Here is a 14,839-nt window from a genome sequence, read left to right as displayed (position 1 = left end):
TGTTTGTCAGAAATGCTCGGCAATAGTGGGTGCACACTTGCGGCACCAGAAAAAGTCTTTCATCTCATCAGAGTGGGCAGATTCCAAACTAACATTTTCAAGTAGCTGGGAGTTTGCTATAAAGGCCAAGAGTTGTGGCAGAGCATAGGTTTGATTCCACTGCATCAGGGTTCATGAGAGGTACACAGCAGACTCTCAGTGGGTTTCCCAGTTCCCAAAGGAAGCTCACCAGTGCAAAAAAAAAATCTCGAATGGTGCTGATGAGAAACTTTAAATGGGCAGAATTCACAGAATCATGGAATTGTCACAGGGCAGAAGGAGGTCATCGGGTGGAATCGGCCCAGATTTGCACTAAGTGCAGTATCAGGTGGGAAAAAGAACATTTTATCTGCCAGCCGCATTGGCAGCTTTTCACAACATATCGTCCTGATCCCGCCTCATTAATCATGCATTCCTGGGAATGCACCATTTCAATGGTGGGTGGAGTCTCATATGCTCGCCATGCATCACCTCAGCACTTCCTCATACCAGGTGCCATATTTAAAGTGCAGCCGCATGCACACCTCTCAGTGCTTGCAGCTCAGGACTGCTTCACAGAGGACATGGCCCTGAAAGGCAAAGAGACTGCAGCCCCCCCAATTCTGTGATGCATCCCTGGAATACCTTTTGGATGACGCAGAGGCCCGCCATGATGTCCTCTGGCCGCAGGAGGTTGGAGATGGCAGTGGTGGTCAGTGCCAATGCTGCACAGAAGAGGTTGGCCATCCAAAGCAGAAAGAGGATGAATGATCTCATTTGTGCAGCCAGAGTAAGGCAACCATCTCATCATTCTAAACTCACACACTCATGCCCATCACACATTCACTGGCATCTCACTCACTGCCAGTTCAAGGGACATCAACACCCATTCTCACACACGTACTCTCACATCTCCATCTGGCCTCATCTCCTCTGAAGACTGCCTCCTTATCCCTCACCATCTTGAAACCACTTGCACAGATCAACTTGTGTCCCCACACACACCCTGGGATACTTCCCCCCACTTCCACAGTACAGCCTTTGCCCTGCAGCCTCTTCCCTTGCCTGAGGCCACTTGTTTCTCTTCTGTAAGCAAGCCATAGCCCTGCAGTCATTGAAAAGCCACCCCCACTTTACGGCTGGTCTAGTAGGTAGAGACCCGCACATGAGCCCCCCTAAAAGTGATGCAGTGCTGTCTGTGAAGCCTGGCGCTGATGACCGTGAGTGCTGCCCGAAGCAAGGTAGGCAAACAGACCTCAAAGATCTGAGTGAAGTGCAGCTCACCAGGTGCACGTCGCTTATGTTCAGTTGTGAAACACATTGGTGTGACGGATGATTCAGCATGGTGGGGATGATTCCGGCGAGCTGGGCTTATAATGATATGCAGATGTACTACACTGAAGTTCCCAATGTTTGACAGTGGGAACCAAGGCCTGCCATTGACGGGCAGAGCGGATGACTGCAAACTGAATTCATGACGGAGTGAAACTGATTTTTGGCCTTCTCATCATATTGTCCGCACACATTGCAAAACATGCCCATTGCCAATGGGCAGGGAAAATTCCACCCATCATATCCGCACCGGCTCTGCAAATGAACAATTCACCGAGTGCAATTCCTCTGCCTTCTCCCTGTCACCTTACACATTCTTCCTTTTTAGACAACAGTCCCATTCCCTTTTGAATGCCACCTTCTCAAAGGCAACTAGGGACGGGCAATAAATACTGGCCTAGCCAGAGATGCCCACATCCCAGGAATGAATTTTAAAAAATAAAATTGAACCTGCTTCCATGTACTCCCAGACAATGTATTCCAGACCTTACCCAGTTGCTGTGTGGGAAAGCTTTTCCTCATGTCACTTTTCCTTCTTTTGTCAATTAATTTAAATCTGTGCCCTATCATTCTTCATCCTTTCACGAGTGGGAACACTTTCTCCCTATCTATCCTTTCCAGGTGCGTCATGATTTTGAACACCTCTATCAAATCTCCTCTCAGCCTTCTCTTCTAGTCCTAACATTCCAACTATCTTCATAACTTCCTCATCCCTGGAACCATTCTCGTGAATCTTTTCCACACTCTTTCCAATGCCTTCACATCCTTCTTGAAGTGTGGAGTCCAGAATACTTAGCCGAGGCAAATTCAACATAACCATCTTGTTTTTTTGTACTCGATATCCCTATTAATAAAACCTAGGATGCTGTATGCTTATTAACCATACTCCCAATTTGTGCTGTCACCTTTAATGACTCATGCACATATGGAATCCAATTCCCACTGAAAGCCTTGACCAAGAGCCGAAGATTCAGCGTGCAGGTGTTGGGGTCAGAATGGAGGAGGGGAGGACAATGAGGTCCTCTCCATTGGGGTGCATCAGACTATCACTGCCTTTATCTGGGGCCTAACATCAGCTTCCCCATAGCCACAGGAAGTGGCAGTAACATGGATGGATGGATGGACATAAATCCACCAGGGAAGGAGGTCCACCTCCTACCATTTATGTGTGGTGGGCAGGGAAGAGGAGGGCAGTGTGATCCTGATAGTAGTGAAAGGGGGAGATCGAGGTCAGGTGGCGAGGTGGTGGTAGTTGTAACCATCCACATTTTCTTCTATTCTCCATCCAATTTCAGACAGAATCAGAGAGGAGGATGTCTTTAATTCACTTAATCATCCCATCCTTTATTAAATTTTGAATTCTTCATTTTTGACAACTCACTCCAACAATTGCAAATTTTCAGCTTTATTTTTTGCACTGTTGGCTGTATTATTTTTACTGGCAAGAAAAGGCCAAGCTTTATCAGTTATTCGATAATCAAACAAGGAGGAAATCCATGAAATGAAAGGGCTAATAACTTCATTCAAAAGAAAAACAAAAGATCTTTACACTTCTCTCTAAGGGGTAGCTGGTATAGAATATTAAGGTTATAAATAATCAATCTTTTCAGTTTGAATTCTCCTAGGTTATGTTGAAAACACAACGTTATACTACATTATATACAAGGTAGATTTATTCTACATACAGAACACAGTTGTACACTAAATTGTATTTCTTATGGTGTCCAACACTGGATCACCTTTTCTTCCAGTAATATATAGCTGCAAATATGGACTCTGCTTCGTGCTGCAGCAAGAACCAAATATAATATTCCAGGCTGGCATTTTTGCTCAAAGCCTTTTAAGAGCACAGGATTTCACTGGTACAATGACACTTCAGGAACCCTGTTGAAAGAAAACATAGCACCTTAGGGGTGCCAGGTCTAGTTGGATATATTCCCATAGGCCTTCATCATGTGACATTTGATCAACTGAAATTATTCCCTGGCTTGAAAATGTTATTGCATTTGCCTTATAAATGTTGTGGTCCAGATTTTCTCTCCTGAGGCGTGTAGCATGACTCGGGAAATTTCCCGGCTCCCAGCACACACCTCAGGACAAACTCCCCTGGATGGGGCGATCTTCATTCTGGGGGGGGTATGGGATACTTGGGCCCACCATCACAGGACAGAGATCGGAGGTGACCACAAGGACAGTGCAGTACCAAGGTGGGCAGCTTTAAAGTCCTGCCTCAGTTATCTGGGACTTCATTCCTAGCCCTCACCCCTCACTTTGCATTACTCCCCCATCCACTCCCTGCCCCCATGCCAGATTAATGCCAATCATGACAGATGTTAGGCCAGTTAGCTTAACATTTATCATAGGAAAAATGTTAGAAGCTATTATTAAAGATGTTATAGCAGGGCAGTTGAAAAAAATCAGGCTAATCAAGCAGAGTCAACATGGTTTTGTGAAAGGGAAATCATATTTAACTTATTTGTTGGAGTTCTTTGAAGAAGTAACATGTGCTATGGATAAAGGGGAACCGGTGGATGTACTGTACTTAGATTTCCAGAAGGAATTTGATCAGGTGCCACATCAAAGGTTATTGCGGAAAATAATAGCTCATGGTGTATGGTGTAGATGATAACTTATTGGCATGGATAAAACATTGGCTAGCTAACAGGAAACAGAGTGGCCATAAATGGGTCATTTTCTGGTTGGCAAGATGTAACAAGTAGTGTGCCACAGGGATCAGTGATGGGACATCAACTTTTTACAATTTATATAAATGATTTGGATGAAGGGACTGAAGGTATGGTTGTTAAATTTGCTGATGACACAAAGATAGGTGGAAAGTAAGTTGTGAAGAGGACATAAGGAGGCCACAAAGGGGTATAGATGGGTAATGTGTGTGGGTTAAGATCTGGCAAATGGAGTATAATGTGGGCAAATATCAAATTGTCCATTTTGGCAGGAATAATAAAAATGAAGCATATTATCTAAATGGCGAGAGATTACAGAGCTCTGAGATGCAGAGAGATCTAGGTGTACTAGTGCATGAATTGCAAAAGGTTATTATGCAGGTACAACAAGTAATATGGAAAGCTAATAGAATGTCAATGTTAATTGCGAGAGGAATTGAATACAAAAGAAAGGAAGTTATGCTTTAGTTATACAGGGGCATTGGTGAGACCACATCTCAAGTACTACGTTCAGTATGGGTCTCCTTATTTAAGGAAAGATGTAAATGCATTGGGAGCAGTTCAGAAAAAGGTTTACTCGACCAATACCTAGAATGGGCAGGTTCTCTTATGAGGAAAGTTGAACAGACTGGGCTTGTATCCGCTGGAGTTTAGAAGAGTAAGAGGCGACTTGATGGAAACATAAGGGGTCTTGACAGAGTGAGTCTGGAATGGATGTTTCCTTTCGCGGGAGAATCTTAAACTAGCAATCACTGTTTAAAACGTCACCCATTTAAGACCGAGATGAGAAGTATTTCTTTCCTTACAGAGGGTTGTGAGTCTTTGGAACTCTCTTCCTCAAAATGTGATGGAAGCAGAATCTTTGAATATTTTTAAGGCAGAGGTAGATAAATCCTTGATAAGCAAGGAGGTGAAAGGTTATCGGGGTAGGCAGGAATATGGAATCAAGGTTGCAATCAGATCAGTCATGATCTTATTTAATGATGGAGCAGGTTGGAGGGACTGAGTGACCTATTGCTCCTATTCATATGTTTGAATGTTCTTTTGATCATGCCATCCCGCCCCCCCATCCCCTTCCCAAGGCCATGGGGCCTTATAACCCCCATGCCACCCTAACACCAACTTGTGCCAATCCACCTACCACCCTTGGCCCTTACACCATCCATACCAATTCACCCAGTATTCCAGTATAGCTAAAACACTGGCATCTACTGAGCAATGTGAAAAATTTCCCAGGTACGTCCTGTCTATAAAAAGCAGGACAAATCCAACTCAGCCAATTACCGCCCCATCAGTCTACTCTCGATCATCAGTAAAGTAATGGAAGGGGTTGTTGACGGTGCTATCAAGCGGCACTTAGCAATAATCTGCTCACGGACACTCAGGTTATGTTTTGGCAGGGCCACTCTGCTCCTGGCCTCATTACTGCCTTGGTCAAGACATGAAAAAAAGAGCTGAGCTCACGAGGTGATGTGAGAGTGATGGCCCTTGGCATTAAGGTAGCATTTGACAGAGTGTGACATCAAAACTGGGGTCAATGGGAATCAAAGGGAAAATCTTCAGTGGTTGGAGTCATACCTAGCACAAAGAAAGATGGTTGTGGTTTTTGGAGGTCAGTCATCTCAACTCCAGGACATCACTGCAGTTCCTCAGGGTAGTATTCTAGGCCCAACCATCTTTAGCTGCTTCATCAATGACCTTCCTTCCATCAGAAGGTCAGAAGTGGGGATATTCACTGATGATTGCACAATGTTCAGCACCAGTTACGACTCCTCAGATAGTGAAGCAGTCCATGTCCAAATACAGCAAGAACTGAACAACATTCAGGCTTGGGCTGATAAATGGCAAATAACATTTGCTCCACACAAGTGCCAGACAATGGCCTTCCCCAAAAGGAGAGAACCTAACCATCTCAAGAATACTTCAGCATGAGAAATCGAGGGTCGAATTTTAATCCAGGTGCAGAGGCGCATTTCAGTGTGCATACGGCCGCACTTAGGCAGAATTTTCTGGCCGCATAGGCATTGGGCATCATGACGGGTGGGTGGAATGGGGCAATATGGTGGGAAGGCTAAAAATTGGTTCCTCACCGTCAATGAAATCAGTTTGCGATCGTCCGCTCCACCCATCAATGGCAGGCTGCATTTTCCTCCGCTGCATGTCAGGAATCTAATTTCAATACTTTAGCATCTCATTATAAGCCCTGCTCACCAGAATTATCCCCCCATGCTGGATCATCTGGCACATTGCTCGGGACTTCAAGGTTTGTTTGCTTACCTTGCTTCAGGCAGCACTTGCAGTCATTAGCGCCAGGCTTCGCAGGCAACGCCACATCACTTTTAGGGGCTCATGGGCAGGCGTCTGCCTACCAGACCAGTTGTAAGGCGGGGGTGGCTTTTCAATGGCTGCAGGGTTAGGGCTTACTTGGGGAAGGGGGAGAAGTGGCCTCAGGCAAGGGAATAGGCTGCAGGGTGAGTGCTGTACTGGGGAAGGTGGGTATCCCAGGATGTGTGTGGGGGCACATGTTGATCTGTGCAAGTGGCCCAGTATGGTGAGGGCTGGGGAGCTAGTCTCCAGAGGAGATGAGGCCAGATGGAAATGTGAGGGTATGTGTGTGAGAGAGTGAGTGATGATGTCCCTTGAACTGGCAGTGAGTGAGATGGCAGTGAATGTGTGATGGCCTTGTGAGTGCATATTTATAGTGATAAGATTGTTGCCTCACCCTGGCAGCACGGATGAAATCATTCATCTGTTTTCTGCAGTGGATGGCCGACCTCTTGTGTGCAGCATTGGCACTGATCACTTCTGCCACTACCTCCCAAGCTGGAATAGAGAGAGGACTGCACGCTTCTTGGTTTTTGGGGCCATGTCTTCACCGGAGCAGTCCTGGGCTGCAAGCATTGAGAAGTGTGTGCACAGCTGCAGTTTAAATATGGTGCCCTGCGTGAGGAAACAGTGAAGTAACAGCGTGGTGGGCAAATCGGAGGCCGCCCACTAGCAGGACGGCGTGTTTCCTGTGGTTGCATTGTTAATGAGGCGGAAATGGGACAATATGGCCTGAAAACCCACCATTGCGCCAGCAGGTAAAACGACTTTTCTCCTGCCCGCTACCGCACTTTGTGCAAGTCTGGGATGATTCTGCCTTAGTTTTCTTTTCAGAAAAATCTGATTTTTTCCCACATTCCCAAACCTGTTCCATTTTCCTGTGGCATTTTTGCAGATTGAGAATGTCTAGTGTATGATATGTATACCCACTTACCTCCCGCCAATCACCCCCATTGATGTTGGGTTCCCTATTTTAAATGGGGGGAGAAAAATGGTGTTTCCTCCTGCACACCATTTTCACCTGGCGGTGCAGGATTTTGGAAGTCCATTAAAAGCACTCCAAGTTTCAGAGTTTGTGAAGAAAATGGAAACCTTGCTGAGGCATGTGGAATATTCTGAAAGGTCAGTGTAAAGTGTTTTCATGTCTTCAAGTGTCACTATTAGGAGCTGTATTGTAGCATAAGTGTTTTAACACAGTGATTAATCATAGTGATCTGAACTTTAGGGTAAGTTGACCCTTACATTGAACAGCCATGGGTATTTGTTCACATGCATTACAGCGTTTTCCTCCTGAAAAAAATACCATAATGCAGTGAAAAATATTACAAAATGTCCCATCAGCCTTTGCTGTCATCATTTGTACTGTGATTTAAATGGCTCTGGCCGATTTAAAAAAATCTTGGTTTTGACACTTGAAAAAAATCTAACCAGCTGCTCCCTTACATGGATTGGCAGACTTTGAAAGTGAAATGAGCACCTTCTATTCTTTCCTTCCCAGAAAGCAGTCTATTGTTTGGACAGCTGTGGTCATTATCTACACTTGGCTGAATTTTGAGTGCTAATGGATTTTTAGCAGATCTGAGAATGAATGACAGTTTGAGGAACATGTCATAATAGATTGTCCCTTTAATGTGGTTTCTGGTTTGTTGACACAAGCTAATACAGCCACAAGAATTACACGTTTTTTTTCACATGGCAGAATGTGTTTTTTCCTCAGTATCAATGAAATGGGGTTTTTTAGTGGATGGTGAGAAGTTTATTGTTTTTTCCCCAAGGAATGTAAAATATTTTCCATTGATAGTGCATGGAATCTGAGGACTATACATAGTGCATATTGGGTTTGTGACTATGGAGGTGGCCAATGGGGGGTATAGAGGTGGCATGGGTGGTCTTAGGGGCATGAAGGATATATGGGGGTCATTGGGGTGGCATGGGAAATATGAGGGGTCATGGACTGGCATAGAGTGAGTGAAGGGTGAAGTTTAGGGTGCCTTTAAGATGCGATGCTATGTTGGAGAAATGAGGTAGGCCTTTTAATTGGGGGCTTGCAAACCTCACTGTGAACCCAAACACGGTGTGAAAAGACAAAAATGGTGCATGATGTCGCAAGTAGTTTACAGTTTATGAGCTGTGGTAGTGCGCAGGTCAGGTTTTCCCAAGCCCAGAGAAAGATTCTGCCTTAGTCCATTGGAATTCCATGCTAGAGGAACTCATTTATAGCAATTGTTCTTTGTGATAATTGGAATTATTTAATATTATGTTTTGAGAAGCTGATTCAACACAAAGCTCTATAAATCAGACAACTAAGACTGTTAGAGCTTCTCCTTCTGATTAATCAACAATGAATCAACACTATTTAGAGGGTTAAATTTCACTAGCTAACTAAATATGACTTTCACAAAATCAGGCACACAAGGTGGAAAAGAAAAATAACAATTCAGAAGGAGGAAATGGTATTTAAGAGAGAATGAGAGGGAAAGAGCCAGAACTAGAGGTGGCCTGCCCAACCTAGCCATCCTCACCCCTCTGGAGGAGGAGGTCCTGCAGCTGGAGGTCCAATGCTAGAGCCAATCCATTGGCTGAGGCGAGGTTGGAGGAAGACCCTGGAGGCAGTGAGATTCCAAGACACATAGCTCTCTCTTGCAAAATGTGCTTAATGGTTTGAGGAGGGTGGGCAACTGTCAACTGCCTTGCAATCTGGGGTGGTTGTCAGAAAGGTAGCATTGATGGCTTGCACAATTTGAGGTTGATGGTCTATCTGAATGTGGAAAGGTCGAAGATTCAAACACTGCCAACCATCCCCCAATGTCACCAGTGTGTGTTTTAGGAATTGTGCCTCTCTGAACTCACCTCAAATGATGATTATGTCCCTCATTCTCCTCATTTTGTTTCCACCACAGGACAAACATCGGCAACAACAGCCACAAGCCCTGAGGAAGCATCGATAACCTTTGAGCAGGAAGATGGAGCTTCAGAAAGGGCAGTGTAACATTCTTGCCCTGCATCCAGCACAAGTGCTGATGTAAGCACCTGAGTAGCTATACAAGAGTTGGCTCTAAGGGATTAACACACTGGTGAGAGCACATCACAAAACCAGCTGTCAGAGACTGAGATAGAGCAGGCTCTGGCACTTGGAGGAGTGTTGGAGGCGACCTACATGCTGAGCCCTGGTCTGATGATGTGCTCTTGAGATACCCTTCAGGCAGCAAACGCTTGATGTACAGTGCAAGGTAAATGGAGATGTGGCAGAGATTCCAGTTGGGTTACGTGCATTGGCAATGACAATGGAGGAGTCTATGCAGGCCATGAGTGCTGCAATCACCCGCTCTTCAGAACGCATGCCTTCCTCCATTGAGAGACTGGTGACTGTTATGGAGGGCCAAACCCAGCAGCTCACTGATGCGCTATTGGGTATGTGCTTTGATCTGCATTGCATCACCTTGACTGTGAGCTCCAATGCCCAGAGCCAGGGTGAGAGAGGGGCGAGGAGCCTGGAGTCTCATACAGGCCCTGGTTACTCTCAGGAAAGCAGGGAGTGCCAAATGGACTTCATGACAGCAGATGAGTAGCTGCTGCTGCCATTGGGGGACACCTCTCATGTGCTTCTGATGAGGACAGCCTTTCCTCCACCCCCTGCCATTGACACAAATACCTCTGACTGCCACGGTGACAGGCGAGACTCATGCCACTGTGAAGGAGGAGCCCACCACACTGGAGCCTTCACGGCCCTCAGGCTACCAGAGGATGCCTACCAAAGTCATTTCGGGAAGGGGCATAAGAGACAGCAGTAGCTCTGCAAGGGGGGAGAGTGCCATACTGTGGCAGCCGGAAACAAATCAAGAAATCATATTAGATACACATGGGTTCACAATGATGATTTCCATATCTGATTTTTGATTGATGCTATGTAATTATGTTATTAAATGAGTGCTTTTGAACATGTTACTCCAGCTGCATTGATGCATTATCTGAGTGAGATGTGATGGTTTTGATTTGGATGAACTCAATGGTGTTAATGGAGTTTAAGTTCATGTGAGTCCCTCTGCATGGCATTAATTGTTGACTTCACATTGCCTTTAGCAGGCACAGTTCTGGTGTTCTTGAGAAGGAGATAAGATGAGAAGGTGGCAAAGGCCAAGAAGATGTAGTTGTGTTGCAGACAGATATCTAATGGAATCTTCTCCTTATAAGTGAATCTCCTGTTTCCCTGGGATCTATACCCTCCCTTGGACAGGCATGCACACCTGGCTGGCATAACTCACCCTCCCTGTCATCAGAATCATCAGCAGAACAGAGAGCTCTGTCCATCACATTGTCCTCTGCCAGGGCTTTCCCTCTATGCAGGGCCAGGTTGTACAACACCTAGCATATCACAACCATAAGTCACACTCTCACAGGTACATATTGCAGAGCACCACCTGATCTGTCAAGACATTGGAATCACATTTTGAGGAGACCAATGGTCTGCTCAACGAGGGCCCTGATGGTTGAGTGGCTTCCATTGTACTTCTTTTCAGACTCTATCTGTGAGTTCGGTGCTCATATCATCAGCCAACTCTTAAGAGGGTATCCTGTCCCCCAGAAGCTAGCCATCCAAAGTTTGCACCCTGTTGAAAATTCCTGATATCTGGGAGTGACTCAGTATGTAGATGTTTTAGTACATCTTTAAGAGGATAAACATGTGTCTGTATACATCACTAGAGGAGAAATGATGTATGTATTGTGTAGACCATAAGACCTTAAGACATAGGAGCAGAAATTAGGCCAATCAGCCCATCGAGTCTGCTCCACCATTCAATCATGGCTGATAAGTTTCTCAACCCATTCTCCCACCTTCTCTCTGTAACCTTTGATCCCATTACCAATCAAGAACCTATCTATCTCGGTCTTAAGTACATTCAATGACCTGGCCTCCACAGCCTTCTGTGGCAGTGAATTCCATAGATTCACCATTCTCTGGCTAAAGAAGTTTCTCCTCATCTCTGTTCTAAAAGGTCTTCCCTTTACTCTGAGGCTGTGCCCTCGGGTCCTAGTCTCTCCTACTAATGGAAACATCTTCCCCACGTCAACTCTATCCAGGCCTTTCAGTATTCTGTAAGTTTCAATCAGATCCCTCCTCATCCTTCTAAACTCCATCGAGTTTAGACCCAGAGTCCTCAAACGTTCCTCATATGTTAAGCCTTTCATTCCTGGGATCATTCTCGTGAACCTCCTCTGGACTCTCTCCAGGGCCAGTACATCCTTCCTGAGATACGGGGCCCAAAATTGCTCACAATATTCTAAATGTGGTCTGACCAGAACCTTTTAAAGCCTCAGCAGCACAAGCCTGCTTTTGGAACTGTGTTCTAGTTTTAGCTTTACTTTTGCTTTTAAGGAGCAGGGCAGAGCAGACAACAGCACCTAGTGCCCCAAGCTTTAATCTAAATAAATCAGCCCACAATGTTTTTACCTAATCCCTTATGAGTGATTGATGCCTTATGTCTTATACAGCAAATAAGCTCATGGATTTATATCATTTTAAGAACATGACAGTAGGCATTGTAGCTGCTGCCCAGAGAGTGTGCACAGACTTGCATGACAATGGTCACAAACCAGCTGCACTTTTTAAGGGAATAATATCCCTTCCTGTTTACAAAAGCCCCCAGGTGTCCAGAAGGCGCTTTAATGGCCACATGCGTGCAGTCGATTATGCTCTGCACTTTGGTAAAATGGGAATACTGCTGAGGCCTCAGGTTCTTTCAGCCTGACTGGCATTATGTCAGTATTGAAATAAATTCATGGGCATGTTGGACAGGGCACCTGTTACTGCCCTGATGCAGTGATGTTGAGCTGACTGCAAGATCCCATGCAGCTCTCCAGATAATGCCTGGAAGGACCTTGTAGTGAAAAAAATTCAGGCCACTGTGACCTTCAAGGCCACAGGCATCACCTGTGACCACAGGAGACCACCTACACAATTAGATACAATGTTAAGGACACAGTAGCAGAATATACACAAAGATGAAGCACTTGAGCAAAGTACCAGAATAGTGACTGATATCAGCAGAGCTGTGTAACAACAAAGTATTTAGTGTTGTCAATAAAGTAGAAGAGGAAGGAAACTTCACTGAAAAAATGGCAATTTTATGCCTTACTTACTATAAACAGGGTTGTATAGTTCTCAATCATTTTTTGGATCACCCCAATGATCGCTGAGCTTTCTTCAACTTGTGCTGCCTGCACACTGTAGTCTTTGTCAGACATGTTCTCCCTATGAAGGAGGTTTGGACCAAAGATGGTGGCCAGATTGACAGCAGTCATTTTGTTTCCAGTCATCTAAAATAAATAACAAATAAAGAAACAATCATCTTCTCTGCAACATCACTGTTTATTACAAGGATGCCTGGTAGAATATTATTCACCAACTGGAACAAACTGGACAGAATATTATAGTCCACAATTTCCACTTCTGGTGGGAGAGTTCCTGTACTGGAGCAGACATGTATAAAATTAGATCCACATTATATGGATCTTATTATGTTGTCCTCATATTTTATATCATTACATGGTAAATATATAGCTCATCATCCAGAAAGAATCAATTGTTGCCCCACCTTGCACCTCAATTTTTAAAAATGCATCAAAAGGTTTTCCCTCAACTACCTTATCTGGAAATGAATTCCATCTTTATGTGAAGGGAAACAGCCTGATATCAGTCCCAAATTAGTATTTTGCCAGAAGGGATGTGTAGTTCTACCACATTAAGTGAACTAATGATAAGACTATCTCCTTTACCACCCATATCCCCTATCTCTCTTCCACTCCATTACCGTCACCTTTTGCCTTATGGCTAACCTTTCTTCTGGCTACTTTCACAATTCACTCTCCAGCTCCCACTCCTATGGTCCCACGCCATCATAACAGTTCTGCTGCTGTTTGACCATCCCATTACAAGATCTGCCTTGACCACTTCATGATCTGCCAGACCAAAAGTATCCAGTATTTCAAGATCATCTGAGAGAACAAACATAACCTAAGTTTCTTCTCTCCACCACCAATCATCTCCATAGACCCTTTCCCCTGTTTCTTCCATGCTAATCTCCAACATGTTCAAGAGGTTCATGGGCTTCTTTGTTACCAAGGCTGATGCCTTCCATTCCACTGGCTCTGCTGTTTCCCCAACTTTTTGAAATTAAACCAAATATTACCCGAGTTTCCCTCTGCCGTAGCCCTGAACCCATGTTTCACTCTATCATGTCTCGCGCCATGAGTTCCCCAGTCTTATCTTGTCTAAGAAATCCATCTCTTGCTTCCTTGACCCAATTCTCACTAAATGACTGACTATCCAACTAGCCTTCTGGGCTCATGTTGTGAATGATATCCTCTCATCCAGTATTATTTCAAGCACAAAAAAAACTACCTTTGACAGCTCATTCTTTGCAAAATACTGCCCCCATCTCTAACTATCCTTTCCTCTCCTGAGTCCTGTGTTGATACCTCAAACCTTCCTCTTCCTCATCCATATGCTGCCCCTTGGAAACATTACCTGGAAACATGGGAGCGGAATCCACATGTACTCTGACAACACCGAGCTCTATCTCCACTACCTCTCTGAAGCTTTCCACATTGTCAGATTGCTTGTACAATGCCAGTCTTAGATGAGCCACAATTTACTTTAATTAAATAATGAGAAGACTAATATCATTGTCTTTGACCATTTCCCTTCTCTAGTCTCCACTGCTTCTCTTGATCCTTCAGCTAGCTCTGTGGTGTCACACTGCCTTAATAGTATTAAGCGTTCAATGAGTCAAAATTTGCTCCCTATATTAACCTTGCTCTGTCACACTGCCAGATCCAATAATCCTATCCAGCTACCATTTCACATTTCTCCCATGATTTCATCAGCATTTAAAGGTATTTTACAGCACCTCATCACATCTCTCAAGTAAACTGCTCAATCTGGAAAATCCTGAGGAATTTGACTGCCTTCCCACTTTAACTCCCCTGGGAGGTGGGTAAAACATCCAAGAAACTGGCACAGACCCACTTGCTGGATTTTCTTCATTTTTTAGAAATTCTATAAAGTGACAGAACTTTCTCCCACAGGAACAGGACCAGGGACAGGACTCTCTGAGCCAGCAGTTTCTGTTTCTTTAACTCCAATGGGACTCAGGTGTAATAGTGGCAATCAATATGCTTGGTGAGAGAGGAGGTACATCAGCTTCCACAATCGGTTATGCAGCCTGAAAGACTTTAATTAGAGTTAAATATTTTGCAGATGAACAAAGCTCCTTAGGCCGCACCTTCCAAACCCACGGCCACTACCATCTAGAAGGACAAGGTCAGCAGACACATAAGAATGCCACCACCTGGGAGTTCCCCTCCAAGCCTCTTGCCATCCTGACTTGGAAATATATCGCTGTTCCTTCACTGTCGCTGGGTCAAAATTCTGAAACCCCCTCCCTAATAGCACTGTGGGCGTACCTACACCACAGGGACTG

General features: G+C 44.7%; 1 protein-coding gene across 3 annotated transcripts in view; it reads right to left on the bottom strand.

Annotated features, from left to right (window-relative positions):
• arhgap36 (Rho GTPase activating protein 36) overlaps positions 1-14,839 on the bottom strand; it is a 329,472-nt gene that overhangs the window by 20,758 nt on the left and 293,875 nt on the right. For all 3 annotated transcript variants that reach the window (XM_041196093.1, XM_041196092.1, XM_041196094.1), the window contains exon 9: positions 12,498-12,674. In XM_041196093.1, coding sequence (XP_041052027.1) covers positions 12,498-12,674 — 177 coding nt within the window. The remainder of the gene's footprint in view (positions 1-12,497; positions 12,675-14,839) is intronic.

Source organism: Carcharodon carcharias, chromosome 9 (assembly GCF_017639515.1).
Source record: "Carcharodon carcharias isolate sCarCar2 chromosome 9, sCarCar2.pri, whole genome shotgun sequence".
Classification (NCBI taxonomy): domain Eukaryota; kingdom Metazoa; phylum Chordata; class Chondrichthyes; order Lamniformes; family Lamnidae; genus Carcharodon; species Carcharodon carcharias.
This window is presented reverse-complemented; position numbering and strand designations above follow the sequence as displayed.